General features: G+C 36.9%; 2 protein-coding genes across 2 annotated transcripts; one reads left to right on the top strand and one right to left on the bottom strand.

Annotated features, from left to right (window-relative positions):
* The first annotated feature begins 86 nt into the window (after positions 1–86).
* Positions 87–2527, top strand: LOC105387384 (DDB1- and CUL4-associated factor 13). Its single transcript, XM_011558101.3, has 5 exons — positions 87–315; positions 399–943; positions 1139–1305; positions 1645–1945; positions 2224–2527. The coding sequence occupies exons 1-5, from the start codon at positions 237–239 to the stop codon at positions 2473–2475; spliced, it is 1344 nt and encodes a 447-aa protein (XP_011556403.3). The 5' UTR covers positions 87–236; the 3' UTR covers positions 2476–2527.
* A 369-nt stretch (positions 2528–2896) lies between these two features.
* LOC105387385 (kelch domain-containing protein 3) lies at positions 2897–5722 on the bottom strand. The gene is made up of 5 exons (XM_038119361.2): positions 5262–5722; positions 4508–4973; positions 4118–4313; positions 3612–3770; positions 2897–3211 (listed from the first exon to the last, which is right to left on the bottom strand). The coding sequence occupies exons 1-5, from the start codon at positions 5502–5504 to the stop codon at positions 3148–3150; spliced, it is 1128 nt and encodes a 375-aa protein (XP_037975289.1). The 5' UTR covers positions 5505–5722; the 3' UTR covers positions 2897–3147.
* Between the last annotated feature and the right edge of the window lie 12125 nt (positions 5723–17847).

Here is a 17847-nt window from a genome sequence, read left to right as displayed (position 1 = left end):
ATAAAAAAAACATTCACTCACAGTTCACAGAATAGATTTTATTTTGACATCTATTACTTAATTCACAGTCACATTTTCATTCATTCGTTCGTATTTTCTTTTCGGTTTCGCGTTGTTGATGTTGTTTGAGGTTATGTTTTGATTAGTAATCTAAGTTTCAAAGTTTTAAAACAAGATAAAAAGACAAACACCGAAGCTATATTCCTAAATAAAGTCCAGAAACTTTATATTCCAAAATGTCAAACGTTAAAATCAAGGTTATCAGCCGTAATCCCGATGAATACCTCCGCGCTACAAAACGTGATATCCATAAGAGTAAGTTTCTTGATAAAATCCAATATTATTTAGTGTCCCATGCATTCAGAGGTATTACCTAGTAACAATTTATTTCATTTCAGTGCCAAGAAACTACGACCCTACCCTCCATCCTCTAGAAGCCCCCCGCGAATATGTCAGAGCGCTAAACGCCACGAAATTAGAAAGAGTATTTGCTAAACCGTTCATAGGCAACTTAGATGGGCACCGAGATGGAGTCTCCTCCATGTCGAAGCACCCCAGCCGCCTCGCCGTGCTCGCCAGCGGGGCTTTCGATGGGGAAATAAGACTGTGGGACCTCGCTCAGAGGAAATGCACTAGACACTTCCAAGCCCATGAGGGTTGGGTAAGAGCTTTATGCTTCACACCAAGCGGAGAGCATTTCACTAGTGTTGGTGATGACAAAACAATTAAAACATGGAAGTCAGAGATAGTTACTGAAGATGATGAGGATCCTACAAACACATTACTCAGTTTGTCTGTTGTGAGTGGTATCACTCATCAGAAGAACAAACCAATATTTGCTACTTGTGGCGAACACTGCCAGCTTTGGGAGAATACTAGAAGTGAACCTATTAAAGTTTTCAAATGGGGTGTGGACAGTCTTCATCATGTATCATTCAATCAGGTAAATAATAATTAATGTTTTAGTCTTACCACAACAACTAGACACACTGTTAACAGATTTTGAGTACTGACTTACCTTATGCATCTGATAAATCCCATTTCAAACACTTCTTAAAAATGCTATGAACTTTTTTGGCTAGATTTTAACTATAGTTAGCATACTGAAATATTTAGTTTTCTTTCTTTCTGTTCACAGGTGGAAACAAATCTCCTGGCTGCATGTGCCAGTGACAGAAGCATCATCCTGTATGATTGCAGAGAGTCCGGTCCTCTGAGAAAGGTAGTGATGGAGCTGAGGTCCAACGCCCTGGCCTGGAACCCCATGGAAGCCTTCATATTCACTGTAGCTAATGAAGATTATAAGTTTGTACCTTTTAACTTATCTATGACTGAAAAGAATAAAGAAACAATAAGAAATTGGCAGACTGACTCATGCTATCTCTATTTTTAGGTCTGTTTCTGTTCTTTCCTACTCTACTTATCAAGCAGCCATCATTTTCATATTGTTTCTTTACTTACATGCAGTATAGCATGAAAATCATCACTTTTTATAAGAGACAATTAAATAATTCCTTTATATTAGCCCAGATTCAGTATAGTAAACCTCCTGTTTTTCTTGAATAAAGATTTATTCTATTCTATTCCTAACTTCAATATTTATGCAAAGATAGAAAATCTGACCTATTCTTTATCTCATTTCAGTTTATACACATTTGATGTACGGAAACTGGGACAACCAGTCAACATTCACATGGGCCACACATCAGCAGTGGTTGATGTGGACTATGCACCAACCGGTAGAGAACTAGTAGCAGGAAGCTATGACAAAACTGTTAGGATATTCGAGAGCCTCAAGGGTCACTCCAGAGATGTCTATCACACTAAGAGAATGCAGAGGCTGACTTGTGTCAAGTGGTCTCTGGACAACAAATACATCTTGAGCGGTTCCGATGAAATGAACATCAGGATGTGGAAGGCCAGAGCTGCAGAGAAATTGGGTGTTGTAAGTATTTTAAAACTAAACCAATAGTCTATTTCATGAAATATTTTCAAAATATCAAAAATCTAAATTACTTAGCTATAGTAGTCCATTGCTGGACCTAAGCCTCTCCCAAAGCACCTCACTGGATGTGATCTATAGCCATCCAATATGTTGAAATTATGCGTGAATGGAGGCACTAAGTTTTCCAGTAAACATTATGATTAAAATTGTACCTATACATTAACTACCCTAGTACTCAATGTTCCTCAACCATGCAACTAATCGCAACGCCTTTACAGCTGAAGCCGCGCGAGCGAACAGCCCTGAACTACGCGGACGCGCTCAAAGACAAGTTCGCGAGCCACCCGCAGATCCGCCGCATCGCGCGCCACAGACACGTGCCCAAACACATCATGAACGCACAGAAGGAACTCCACACTATCCGGGAGAAGGTGAAGCGTAAGGACGCTAATAGACGAGCCCACAGCAAACCGGGCGCAGTACCTCATGTGCCTGAGAGGCAGAAGCATATTGTTAAAGAGGATCAGTAAGAAGAAAAATTGTTTTGTTGAAGTGATGAATAAAGGTTTCAAGAAGTCTAAATATGGTTTAATTTTTGTTGTGGCCTAGATGGTAAATAGTATGGAAATAGGATATACTTTAGGATAGGTACATATCACATCATATTATCGAAGTGTAGGTCACTAAAACCTGAAAACCAAAAGAGTGGTTCTCACCACAGACCAATAAAAAAAGTATCTGTAACAAGCTAGCAAGACATCATTTTTACTTCCAAGCCATGGTTACATTATGTTGGAACGGTTGGAACAATCGATTGTCAGGACTCAGGGTAGCCTTGATATTTATGAAAAAAGTGGATCATTTATACATCGAATTGCATAGGTCTATCAGTAGAGAATTACTGGCTGATTATGAAGGTAAAAGTTATGGGAATTCAATAAAAATTTAAAGTTGCTTTATAGCACATGAAATATTTAATTTGATACAAGTTGTACATTAAGTGCTAATTTAACAATTCAAAGAGTAGTTAATATAATGACTTGAATATATTGTAATCTGAGTTCTTATACTAGTTATAATGTTAATTAACATCACTATAAATAAAAATACTACAAATTGTAAGAATAAACTTAAAAAGAATTAAACTTTTACATGCTAGGTATATCCCATTATTAAATGGTGCTTACTGTCCTTCAAGATTATTAACCCGCTTGGTTGATAGTTCTGCTGATGCGGTTTGGCTGCGTCATTGTGCGAATATCAAGGCTGAAAATAATAAATTAATCAAGTTATTTAATGTGCTAAATTATGTCGATTTAAGGGGAGTGGGCAGAGAAACGGGGAGGCAACGCTAAATGTTGTAGGTAATGTAATAAACATCGAATGCCTTATGAGACGACACAGCATCACGACGCGACAAATTACTTTTAAGTCAAAAAGCTATCGGCTACTTTTTATCGCGCAATTCTCAGGGGTAGCCCCTTTTAAAAGCGATATGATACTCGCGCGAAAAAGCTAGTGTGTTGTGTAAACAAACTCTGTCGGTAACGTCGTCACTGAAGTATTTAAATAAGCAGGAAATTAAGTCTAATGTACTGAACTTGAACTAGTGACAAAGAATATGTAATGTGCCGTCATACGCATTGTATAATGTTATTTAACTTACATAATATCGCGAGGTAGGCAGGTCTGATCAAGGTTGTTTTCTAGTACTGAGAGAATACACAATGTTTTCAGACTCGGGGAGTAATCTAGGACGTGTAGGTCGCTATTGTCAATAAGTCTTTCTTGATTTTCGTCAGATACTACCTGGCGACCGCCGGGGCTGAAACAATGGAATTAAATATTAATTATTACTATTTCTCGTCTGTAAAAGAATTGATGACCTTTGTTGCTTGAGAGGAGACCACAAATGTAGTGTCTGGACATTCTCCAGGCAGTCCTTAGGAAAAGGCCTACAGATGCTATGTACTCATTTCATATGTATGTATGTATAGTATAGGTTCATGTCTTAGGTATTTAAAGGGTCAGTTCCTTATGTAAATTTGGTTATAATAAATAAAAGCATATAAATATAATCATAATAAATTATATACTGGATAAACAGGGTGCTAGTGCAAGAAGGAATGGTAATTTCAAGTATTTATTCTAGAGGCAATCATAAATTCTCACCTAGTGCCTCCAAACAGGTACACTTTATCTTCATACAGAATGCAAGCCTGCCTGCGTCTCTTGCAGGGAACCAGACCCTTGACTTCAATGTACTCCCAGGAGTTATCCTTAGCGGAGTATCTATAGAGATCATTGAAATGGTTCTTGCTATTGCCATTGAACCCTCCAAATATGTACATGTAGCCATCACGAACCCCTGAAAAAAAGAGACAAATATATTATTTTATTAAAGTACAGTTTATCATACTCATATTATTACTATAGCACAGATTCCATATATGGCTTCAAACCTTGTTTAAAAAAATTAAATTAATTTATCCATGCTTCAATCTAATCTACAGTGACTGTGATGAGTAAAATAGAAACAAGGAAACTGTCACCAAAACTTACAGGCAGAATGACTGCGTCTGCCTTCAGGCCATGTTCCCCTGGGGGTCAGCGCCACCCATTCCTCTTTGACTGTGTCCAGGTAGTGCACCTGCGGGCAATACAGCTCCTCATGGGAATCATACGGACTGTTGAGATCACCGCGGCCTCCAAACACATACATTCTCTCTCCCAATGCCACTGCTGTGTGGAAATCTCTATGCGAAGGAGGGGTCCCTTTTGCGCTGACTAGAGTCCAAACCATTGTGTCTAAATCCAAACAGTGGACTTCTTGTGAGTATTGATCAGAGAGATATTCAAATCCACCGAAAATGTACATTTTATTCTTTATAACACATGCTGAGTGGCCATCTTTGGCGTAGGGGACCATTCCGGTGACATCAGGGATGTTCCATTCTAATGTTTTGACATCAAAGCTGGACAGTGTCACACATGCCACTGCGTTGTTTCTTCCTCCCCACATGTAAACCTGAAAAATTATTGGAAAAACATTGTTAGACAGATTTTGACTAAATATAGCTAAGAATACAATAGATCATCACACATGATCTATTGTTACATACACAGACCTAAAATTAAACAACTTATCATGCAACATATTATTATAGTCTCCAATGTACCAATTTGTATAGTTTTTAATAAAGCGTTAAAAGATTTGGGTAATGCTGTTAGCTTTTAATAAATAACTAACATTAATAGAATGCCTGAGCCTAATGAATTGAACATCATACAAGATTACACAATACTTCATACTTACAATATTTTTGTAAGCAACAGTTGTGTGTCCATATCTTTGGAAGGGCTTTACTTCATTATCTTTGTAAGCAACAGCTGACCATCTCAATGTATTTGTGTCCAAGACATGCACTGGAATAGGGTCCCAATCCTTATACTCCTCGGTGGAGCAGTATCCACCAAAAGAGTATATCTTGTCATCAATACACACTGCCGCATGATTAACTCGCCTTGGCCCTCCCTCAATATGTATGGTCCATTTCATTTTGTTTGGCGAATAAATTATATGTAAAACAAAAGTTTATTGACTTTAAGTATAATACTGAAATCACAAGGTAAAATAGAACCGTCCGAATAACGTCTAGCCTTGACGACCAGTCTGCATACAATAAATTTTATTGAACCTGAATTAAAAATAAGCTGAAACTCCGAAGAAAATCAGTATTTTCTTTCAGGAAAAAACTGTTTTGACTTTGACACTGACAGAACGACGGCGGAGCGCTGTTGATATGACATAACACTCGTTGTACTCTGTGATTGACACTGCACATCTCTCAGAATAATAACAGTCTCGAACATTTAAGCACAGCCTGTCTAGTACTTTTAAAAGTTTACGTTTTCTTCTGTCATCTGCATACATTATCAGTCAAAAGTCGCATGATAGTTTCCGCTAGAGGCGCAACTTTGTATGCGAGAAAACGTATACTTTTATAGTTTCCGACAATCTAACAAACCTATACTAGACCTACTGGCTAAAATAACTGAGCAAGCCCATCTGGCCATCAGCAATTCGCTAGTGTTCTCGATTACGCTGATGACATAGTGTTGCCGATATCAACACTATGTCATCAGCGTAATCGAGGTCCTCCAGAACACTTGCTCCCCAACTGATTCCTTGGTCATTGATAGTCACATCAAGTTGATTATTTACCTCTTAATTCAATAAATAAATAGTAAATACATAATACGATATGTTAGTAAAACATAATATGCGATAGGTAGGTATAGACACTTAGGAAAAATAACCATTAATTTTCCAGCTGTCGGGTAAAACAAAGTCTAACATAAGTTGGGCATGCGAAAAGTACTTTTTTCATCAAGAGAGGAATAGGCGTGATCTTTCAATGCCAGACGGCGTTAGGGCGCGAATCATTTGTTATTATTTGGCTCACGCGTAGAGTTTTCAACAGATTGTATTGTATCTGACAATATGAGCGATTAATGTTCGATTTAGAACGCGGCCCGCGTTTTTATAACGGATTGTTTGTTGAACGATTGAAACTTTGCTATTTTTATATCTTAGGCATCTTAGATTTTTGTCGCGTACACATAAGCAGCTTAACTATGTACTGTAGGTATATACTATACGTTATATTTACTTAGGTACCTACTTAATTTCTTATAGTAATTTTAGATTATACTTACTTTCCATATAATCGTACAAATGTCTACAATCTACAATAATTATGAAGTCGCTACTACCAACCATTTAAAGTATTTTAAACCATATAGGTAGGTAACCTACCTAACAGTGTGAAATCGAATCGGAGGATTACCGAGAAAATTCAACCCAATAAGTAAGTTCTTATAATAATTAATTAAATACATACCTATAAGTTTCATTGTCTTGTCATCAGACGACTCTGATACTCAAAATTTTTCTCTCCCCCTGGGAGCCTGTCACCAGTCCCACGATTTTCCCTGTCGTTGTAGAGAATGCGTATTGCCAATGACGTAGAACCTATAAATTATATCTTGAAAATCACCCGCATCACGACTTTTTCGTTTTTTGTCTATCTCAGAGTTAGAGGGAGATTGTTACTTTAACAGAGACTATCCCCCTTATTCATAGAGAATTTACAGAACGTTTTAACTAATAAACTGTTTTGTCCCTCTCCGACAAAGAACAATTTGTTCTTTGACAGAGAGGGACAAAACAGTATATTAGTTAAAACGTATTGTAACTTTTCTATGAATAAGGGGGTTTGACTTAGTTTACGACTACCTACCATGTAGGTAACTAAACTATTTTATTGTTAAAACATTAATCACCTTATCAGATACACAAGGTACCTATAATTAATAAGCTATCATAGCACTTCAAAACAGTTATTGGCAAAAAGGTCCATGAACCAATAAATGCGTGCCATAATGGCCATAACTATAAAGGCAATTTTACTAAGTACCTACCTACGAGTACAATAGAATTAGTAGGCAGGTCACCTACATTATGGATTCATTCATGGACCTATACATATATTCTTTTTAAAGAAAAATAAAGGTTCTACGGTTGATCGTAGGCGTGCCGTAAGAAAAACAAGCACTTATCAGTAAGTTATTATGTTTGCGCATTATACCTTACCCCATCTATTTATTTGAATATCACCGTTTCACAGCTTATTTGGATACGTTACACGCACCACCCGTTAGACTGTGAGCCACATTTATCATATCGAAATCCTATAAAAAATACATCGGAACCGATGGCTGAGGCCCCCTAATCTGCATACAGGAGCAACGTCATTTCACGCTTTAACCACGTTGTTGGGAGCCCCTTCTACCTACATTTCGTCACTTGCCTCGGCGCTTAGAATATTAAGCCGGTGGAAATTGTGATAGGTGCCTGTATTCGCCAGTTATAAATAAATAATTTAATTTTCAATAGGTATAGTTAATTCATTGTTTTTGAATAATTTCTGAAGAGTTTTACGTGGAACGAGCATATTATTGGTAAAGTCATTTTATAGATTTTTCAGAATACTTATAAAAGTTATGTAAGTACATAATGGTTAATATATTAATATGCGCTAATGAGTTAGACTAGTTAGTGTTTTTCCATTACATTCCATACTATTATCTAACCTAGCTATGTTAGGTATATATATGCAGTTTTTTTGGGGTTCCCCTCATCTATATCAATCTTTATTGCCCAAAACTCGTTTCGCATAACTCGTAAGGTCTAAAGTTTTTTGGTCGAATCGTCACTTTGCCAAGTCTTACGTGGCAAAAGGCTCGTTTCGCCTAAAACTCTTTTGGCACAATCTTGAAAACGTAAGTCTCGTTTGCTCAAATTGTTGGTATAGGTATAATCTTGTTTCTCCTAATATTATCTTAATAAATAATATATTAAGTATGTTGTAAATGTACAAATTGTGGTATTTTTCTCCTACATCCCCAAAATTACGATATTGAATTATCAAAATATCGAAAGTTAATGACCATTATAATTATTACAAACGCCATTAAACCCCATGGGATCGAAACCTAAAGATAGGTGCGACGACGAGCAAAGCGAGGAGGAGCGTGTTAGGTGCACATTTTCGTTAAAAGCAAAGTGGAGCGCAGCGAAGCGGAGCGGAGCGTTTCCTACATACGAGGAAACAATACAAGGCACCAGTTGCGCTAAGACGCCCCATCCAAATTAAAGCTCGAATATTATTACTTTATATTATTATAACCTATGTCATAGCATTATTAGACTATTCAAGATTTGCCATACCATTATTAGGCTAAACAATATTATGCGAAATAACTTTTTACTAAACGAGATTTATGCCATACGATTTTCGGCGAAACGAGACTTTGACCAAATATATATAATATTGCATATTAATGCAATACGAGATTAGGCAAATAAATCTTATGCCAAAAAAGGTAGAACCGTTTTTTTGTGATGTGATGATTATTTAATAATCTACACACTTTCAGGAACCCTTAAAAAATCACCTACCCGATTAATGTGTATGTTATTTTTTCGTTGGCATCACGGCATCTTATCTCAGGTTTGCAGCAACGAAATCCATTTCCAGACAACAAATAAGCACGTTCGCTCACATATGCATACAGTATCATCGACAAACACATACATACATACATACATACAGCGGAGCATTTGAAATGTTTCACGAAGATACGGGTGTAGCCAAGTTCGCACCTTTTATATGACTATCAAAATACTTAGTGGAAGATATTATCATTATGTTGCTTGTAGCATAGTTATTATTCTGTGCTTGTAGTGATTTTAATGTCACCAAATTTTTATTTAGCAATGTTTAAACGGAAAATTTATCATTTGAAATTCATTGGCTACTCAATCTTACTAAATCCTTAAAGTTCTAGCTGGAATATTACTTTATGAAAAAAAAAAAATAGTTAGGTACATATTTTTATCATGTTGAATGCTTCAGCTACCAAATATAAAGGCACACAATATGTCTAGTCAACGCCTCGACGACGCTATTGATACACGGAAAAGATTTCTCTTTGATAGTTGCGGTCGCTACATTTTGACGCCTCTCGGCTCGCTCTAGGGAGGTGATGAAGCGATGAGCGATGAACTTGTTCTCGATAGCTTGAGTTATTTTATATCTACCAGCATAACTAGCAATATTTGTAATTTAGGTAAAATAATACTATAGAAGTGGTGGCCAAACCATAGGGTAATTTGAAGCTCTTACTGAAAAATAGGGCAGCTGTTACATATATTATTATATCTCTGTGGGTGGAAATCATAGAACTAATTTTTTCTTGACGGTTTTTTTAGCTAATAATAATGTATGTTAAATAAAAATATACATACTTATACCTAACCATCATTTATTATCTGAGATTAGAGTAACTAAGTTCCGTAACTTTATAAACATATGGAAAGTCATATTAAGTTGTAGAAGACTTTGGAGTCTGGTACAATATCTTACCTAAGTTTTTTCAACTAATTCAACCTTAATTTTCGGTAACGTGAGTACAATTTGTACAGCGAAAAGCAAGTGACTCGCTCTGACTCGGGGATTACAGCCGTGAGCATAACTATGTATGTAATTTGTCGATATCCATATTTCCCATCACTAGTGAACGAGGTCGCCTAACGTCTCGTCCCCTCGCACAGTGGCCCTTTATTGATGGACTTTGGAAGTTTTCAATATTATGACTACTTTACATACGACATAGCGCAGTTTTATTACGATTTCGGATTTGCCGCCTGATGCGTGAACTGATGCTATAGTTTGATAAGCGATGTAGAGAAAATGGTTTATTTATGTGGTTTTACTTAGTTTTTTTTTTGTTTATTTTGCCTTTATTTTTCAACATAAAAAAATTAACCAAATTTAACCATTTTATTTGCAGTAGCAGTACAAGCTTAAAACTATTCTGCATATCCATCCAGTCATATTATTATACCTACTATCGAAGATGGCAATAGAGAACGTCGCAAAAACCGTTCGTCATTTTTATGTGGCCACTTTTCGCCAATATATTCCTTTCTATTGTCGCAAAGGTGCTCGTAGGGATAAGAGCCCTAAGTAATATACGATTATAGGTAGCACTCACTATTGTACTTGACCTATTCGTTGAGTTATTGCCTTTATCACAAATAAATGGCTCAATTTCTGAATGGATAATGTTCGCTTGGACCATTATGTCTAAGAGGAGGACCGACCGCTTTTTTAAATCTGCCTATGTGTTATACCTACCATGTGATTAAAATAATAGTTTTAAAATTAAAATTAAAATATAGTAATAGGTTTGGTAACGTTTTTGGGTAATACATATTGGCCAAAGGCATTCGAGTAGGTACATTTGAATACTTACATACTTAATGAGAATAAATTACTTTCATAAATCATATCTATGCTATGAAATTATCAATAAGGTAATTATTTTATTTCTTTAAAAAAAAGTAAAAAATGTTTATTAATAAATTTGTTAAGTAACATGTTTGTGATGTGGCTGCAGGTTTATTGTTAGCAGCTCCAATTCAGGTAATTTTGATACTACTTTAATCCGGTTCTTATACAAAAGTTATATGACATACCTAGCTACTCGTATAGTTACTTAAAATAACTTTGAACCTAAAAGTAAAAGCATAAGCATAAGCAAACCCAAACAAAAATATATGAAAGTCCGGTCATTACATACAACTTGCTACTCCTTAAGACATTCTCGAGGAGACATAAAAAGCAGACATCGTTTTTCTTTTAAAAAACTCTCTCATTTGCCTATCAATAGTGGTTGGAGCAGATCTGACCGTAATAAATGTCATATTTTATGGCACTCCGGGAAAAATGCAAGGGAGCCATTTTACATTTTAGGCGGCCGAGGGCGGATGTAAAATTACTATTTCGCCAGTTCGAAATCTACTGTGTTGGTTTGGTTTAGTAGTATCAAAACAAGGATATAATTTTCATCCTTATTAAATGTATAATTATTATTACTTAGGTATCTACATTTATAAAGAAACAGGTGTATAGGCCATTAATATATTATTAAATTATTATGTTTACCAAATTGGCCGAAAATTATGACACGGTCTACATCACTAGAATGCTTGTGAGTGGATGCACTTTTTGTATTGTACTAATTAGGCACAATAGAATTTAGGAGTTGTACTGTACGGTACTGACTATGGTTAGTGGTTAGAGGAATAAGTACTTTTACCTATTTCAATTTCCCTTTACTGTGGATATCACTGAAACCCGAAAAATATTTGATCCATTCGAAACAACGCGCATTTTAAAAGTAACAGAAATTCAAATGAGATCGATTCTAGACGTGTCGATTCAAAAGCTAACCGCATTAGCGAAAGACGGATCGTCTTCTGCTATAACACAAACAGAATTAACTTTATCGCATTATTTACTTTACTGCAACGTAATAAGAGATACGTTAAACACAGTTCATGGATTCGCAACCCCAAGTTTGCTTATAAAAATAGCTTGGAATTTTAATCGAGGCGCCAATGAATGTAATTTAACAATTTTTCCTACCCTTTCTGTCTCTAGTGTGTGGCAAAGGACGGAAAGGGATAGAGGATGATTGGTGACGTTTGTAGTAAAAGGGTATTGAGGTTGACGGATTGATTGATCGCAGATTGTTGTAATAAAATGGACGGCACAAATAGCTGCTCACGTGCGCACTGACAACAGAAACGTTCTTTTGTATACAGTCAGATTTGCACAAAAACCTAAGTAGCATAGTGTGTTTATGCTGGCAGAAGTTGGCATGAGATAAAACGTTGCGAAAAACAGTCTACTATGTTAGTGTTAGCTTAAGTAGCTTAGCTAAGTTTGTATGGAAGCAAATATTACTTCAATAGAAAACCTCACTCACGATACCTGAGTAAGTACCTACTTATTATTATTGAGCCGTTTTCCTTGACAGCTGTCAGTTGAGCTTTTGGGTAAGCCGATAGATGGCGTGAAAACGCAGTGTACCAACTGTCAAAAATTACATAGAGAGCAAAGAGTACTAAACTCAGAATAAGAACTCAAACTCAAACTATCTCAAAAGAGTCACTATCTCAAGTGCACTAACTCTACAGTATCAAGGGAGGAGGAGCAGATAGCTCAACTACAACTCAATTAATACAGAGAAACACAAGGAAACTGAGAAAACTTGAAAAGAACGGCTGTATGCACAATCGCACTGAACGCTGAAACAACAGTGACATCGACATCATAGAGAAAATAATACTACAATTCTACCTACCTACGTCACTTTCACATTTCGTTAGCCTCACAGAATAACATATTGTGATCTGAGTGTGTTCTGAGGGTTTGAAAGTTGGTACAACCCCAGACAACGCCATCTATTTCTCCAAAAAGGAACTTTTTTTTTTTTTAACAAACGGCTCATTGAAAATAATTTATTTAGTAATACGAGTAGGTTTCGGTTGTCATTGTCATTGAGATTAAAACCTATGAACTTTTCAATGAGAAGTACTTTTTCTTAAATATTTTTTTACCAAAACGAAACATACGTACCTACCTACGTTTTGCCAATAAGGCTGTATTCAGTGATATTCTTTCCCAGGTACCTATGCAAATGCAGATAGTTATAATAACATTTACGTGGAACGAGTGCGGGCTGCCGATAAAATATTGTATTTATTTCGCTTAGCTGGTCGCGTATACTGCGTTACTGCGTTGTCGTCACGCGTCACGCCGCCTTGACGACGGGAAAACTTTGACGCGATTTTGCGTTACCCTCCAGAATAGGGCTGTGATTTCAGAAGGAGCTCTGCGTTTTTCAGAAGGAATCCTTCACACTCGGTGAGTTGTTCAGCGGTAGTGAATATTTCACTGTTAATAAAGATGTAATAAGTATATCTAAAAATAAAAAAATATAACTATGCAGGTAAGAATTAAAAACTAAAACTGAAAGACCCTGTGAAAGTATACCATTGCATACTGTTTTGTGTTGGCACTTGCTTCTGTTGCAAAGTTATCCTTGTCCTACTCTACCCACTACCCATCATGTTAGTCCTGCTCTATAGTGTTTCTCAGATAAACTTAGGTAAAAAGTGACAACCCTATTAACAAGAGACCGTGAAGGATCGCGAGTGGCGCCGTTGTCAATACGCACGAGACTATAATTTTTCATTTCTTTCGTATGCGATGTGAGGCCGTTGTCACCACACAATCAACCTTCCGATATAGGCCTCGTATGTTTATCCTGATAACATTGAACGGAACCTAAATGGGATTAAACCAAGGGTTTATATTGAGAAACCAATTTGTGTGGGATTCGTAAGAATATGTCTAACTATAGCTATTTAGGTCACAACTAGGGCGAGTATCATAGATTTTAGACGGTGGTAAAAACCAAAATTATTCTACGCTGAAAACGTCAGCCTTTTACGTCATCACGGGTCACCTTCATGAAACCCAATCCTGATAGGTCCTGACCAAAACTCCTTTTTTCTCCCTCCTATTCACTGGGAAAAACTACGAGGTACTTTGTAGCGGGCACTGTCGCCGTCCAGTCGCGATTAAGCCGGCACAAAGTCAAAGGAACTCGCGACTTCAAAGGCCTGTGGAATAACTGGCAACACCAAGAGACTGCAAAATAAATGTGGCCACACCGCCGTATCACACACTCAATGAATCACGAGCGAGAACGTGGGCAAGACACAGGCAGAGCGTGAAGTTAGGAAAGCTGAAAAAAAAGTATATGCTACCTTTGTGAGGGGCTCTATTTGTAGTTATCTGGAATAGTCGATAGAACTAACTCTGTGTGTGCCTGATGCTAACCTAGTAAGTAAGTAGTTCTAGGTGGGATTTTTTTCTGTTTCTAATAAATTAAAATTAGTATAAATAAATTCTAACATTACATACACTTTCACTTTGATTCAAATTCGTTATAGTTGAATTTTTCCAACGAATTCTCAAGCATACGCTTTAAAAGTCTGCTATAGACAATGATAATAGTGACCATTTTGCAATCTAACGCACGCCTTGAAAGGCACGATTGACTCTTTGGACCCACTGAAACTCTATACATACATGTATATGCGATCTAATCTAGGTACATACTAGTAACTACCAAGCCTACCTACCTGGTTAGATGTAGGTAAGTACCTACAAAAACAGATTCCTCATTCTCCCTAATGACTTGGATCGTGCTGGAGCAGTCTTCAGTAAATGATCGCTTCCGTACCTAACGATGTGCTTGCTATCTCATTTAGCGTTTGCACTGGCTCGGCAATCTGCCCGCATTATCTAGCTGGTGGTCTGGCCTTACTTACATATACTTTCTGAAGATTCAAAGGTAACAATAGATTGATAATTACATTGCTAAAGTTCATGTTGACTTGCTTTTAGTGCGTCATCACCATGTTTTTATATAAAAAAATAGGTATGTATGTAATACTTACTCACATGAGTAACTCTACCAAAGTATGAACTTAGGTCTTGTAGTCAATCACAGCATGCAGCATTGAGTTAAGAAATGGTTTAATTTTATCATCTTCATCGACAGCCTGAAATCTTCCACTACCGGATATGGCCCTCTCTGAGAGTTACTACACTCTGTACATACATTGGCCTTCCTCATACAGTGACTACCGACATAATTACGTACCTAATAGTTGTTACAGTTCACTGCTGGGATTTAGGTAATTTAGCTTTCATATTTAAAAACCTGACTAAATATCCTGCCAAAAATCACAACAACTTAAAGTGGGTCAAACAGCCACCATGCTTTGTAGTAGTTACCTAAATTACCTAGTTCCAGGCACATTTTCAGTCTATTAGCCCTCTGCTGCCACATCCAGACTTTCCTAGCCTCGCGCCCAGCGCTAGATTCCCAGTGGTTTGTGACTGTGACGTGTCAATATTGGAAGACACGTTTGTGGGGAGATGACTTTTACATCAAAGCGACCAACCCTTTGACGCCGGCGAGCCTCGCACCTCGCAGACTGATTAAAACATACGTTTAAACGTAAACTGGTGTTTGCTCTTTTAGAACACTCTGTGGTGTTTCTGTGCTACTTATGTCATCTTCACGCTTGCTTTTCAAGTGGAGTTGGCAGTGAGGGAAAAGGAATGACTGAGAATGTTTGCGTAGCAAAATGTTTAAACGTTTTGTCTGCATTGTGCCCACGAGCCCTTTTAAGTGGTCTTATTGAAGCATTAAACTCACATACTCACAATAAACACGCCCCTATTGTTTCTAATAAGCGCGTTCAAAACTTTCAATCGAAGAGTCTTCAATAATGGGTCGTCGTCGGGCAATATTAAAGCTTCCTTGCGCTCGCTGCGCCATACAGCGCAAACACCTAGCAAATGCGACAGCCAAAAGCAAATTGGGTACAACATAATAAATTATCGAAAGCTGTACCGGCGACCGCAGGTTGCATTGTGCACAAATTTAATTTCATAGTTCACCTGCATTAAATGCATGGAAATTTAGCCCATTTTCGTAGAAGCGGGTAGTCGGTACGGCATGCTTCTACTCGGTTGCATTATTTAGGTATAGCACTTTGTTCGGCGCCAACGAAAGCGGTGTAATTCGGTTATTGTCCTTTTAAACACTAATTTTAATTATTATTTCCGTATTAATTTGGATTGGCTGGCGTGGGTGGTGCTGTATAGTGTACATAAGAGGACCGATAATTTTACCCTAGATAGAGCTTAGTAAGTGGATACTAAGGCCCTGTTTCACAATGTCTGGTTAGTGGCGACCCGTAAGATAAAAACATACTGTCACTCTCTGTCATTATTTTATTACAGTGACAGCCATGCATGTGACAGCATGTATTTTATGTCTCAGGTCGCCACTAACCAAACATTGTGAAATAGGGCCTTAGAGTGTTAGAAATAATTATGTAGGATCTATTTGTTATACAGGGTGTTGCAAAAAGGGTATACTAAGCAGAAACCTACCCAGCATGTTATAACTAAGCCCGAAACTGAAATCAGAATTTAAAAATTCGCGAAAAAAATATATCATTTTACATAGAAACTTTGTTGGTCACGTGACTTTTACTATGGATTTTTTTTTTTTCGCGAATTTCCAAATTCTGGTTTCGGCTTAGTATAGTATACCAATTTTGCAACACCCTGTATAAGTGTATATTTTACGGATCCTTACAAAAAATTCAGAGGTTTCAGGATGTTGTAAAAGACGTAAATATAGTAGGCTAAAAGGAGGTCATTCAGGGGGTCATTCAGATCACTTTTTTTCTACGACTTTGAGTGACAAAAAAAACATTTCCTCATAACAAAGAGTAACGTTCTAAGGAAAAACTAATCTTTTTTCACAAATTTTCAAAAGTCTACTATTACGTAAACGAACTTACTTACCTAAGTAGTTTAACTAGCCCATTTTTAATAAGTACTTTTAATTTAAATGGACACACAACTGTGAAAGTTGTTTCTCATTTTTTTATTAATGATATTCTGATGCGCTGTTAAATCTATAAGTACTTCAATAATGCAGACAATACAGCGTCTCGGCTTTCCGTTTATGAGTATTGTCACTGAAACATTTTCACTGCTCGTGAGTGTATTTTTCATGTCACCTTATAATTCAAGAGTTAGCACGGGAGGTACTCATTAAATAAATTACACATACTACTTACAATAGACAATTTAACCTGTAAGGAATATTTATATTACCCGTAATACCTACGACAAGTGTAATACCCATGCACTAATTAATAAGATAACACCTAAGTAATTTAAAATTAAGATTTTTGTTTGCTTTGAGTGCTATGACAAACCAAGACACACCTACCTACCTGCAAAATTACTTATCTCAGTCAGTGAGGAAATATTTTTCGCTCTAACCTACTTATTCATAATGTTATACTGAATATACAGGGGGTTATGAAAGGTGTCTAGGAGTCAATCGAAACAGTTTATTTACAGTTACAACTTTTCTTGATAATTAGCCAAAAAACTATACATCTCCATATTCTCCATAGAAATAGAAATATCGGTCACGTGACTTTTTTACTACAGCGGTAAGGTTTTTATTTTACGAATTTCGGTAAATCATAACAGATGAAAGTAGGTTTTTTTTTTCAGGATGACCCTGACCAACTTTATTCAGCTTACTATACCATTTTTGCAACACAATGTTCTAAGTCCTAAGTTATTTCTTCCTAAAAAAAAAAACACGCACTCACGCCTTGTACTAATGTACTCCTTGCGGGGTAGGCAGAGGTGCATTGCTGCACCCACTTTTCGCCAGAGTGTTATGTTAGTCCCAATGTAATAGGGGGCGGGCCTATTGCCATTTTACGGGCACATCCAAGACCCGAGAACAAATATCTGTTTTAAAACAAATATCTGCCCCAGCCGGGAATCGAACCCGGGACCATCGGC

This window comes from Plutella xylostella, chromosome 12 (genome assembly GCF_932276165.1).
Source record: "Plutella xylostella chromosome 12, ilPluXylo3.1, whole genome shotgun sequence".
Lineage (NCBI taxonomy): Eukaryota > Metazoa > Arthropoda > Insecta > Lepidoptera > Plutellidae > Plutella > Plutella xylostella.
This window is presented reverse-complemented; position numbering and strand designations above follow the sequence as displayed.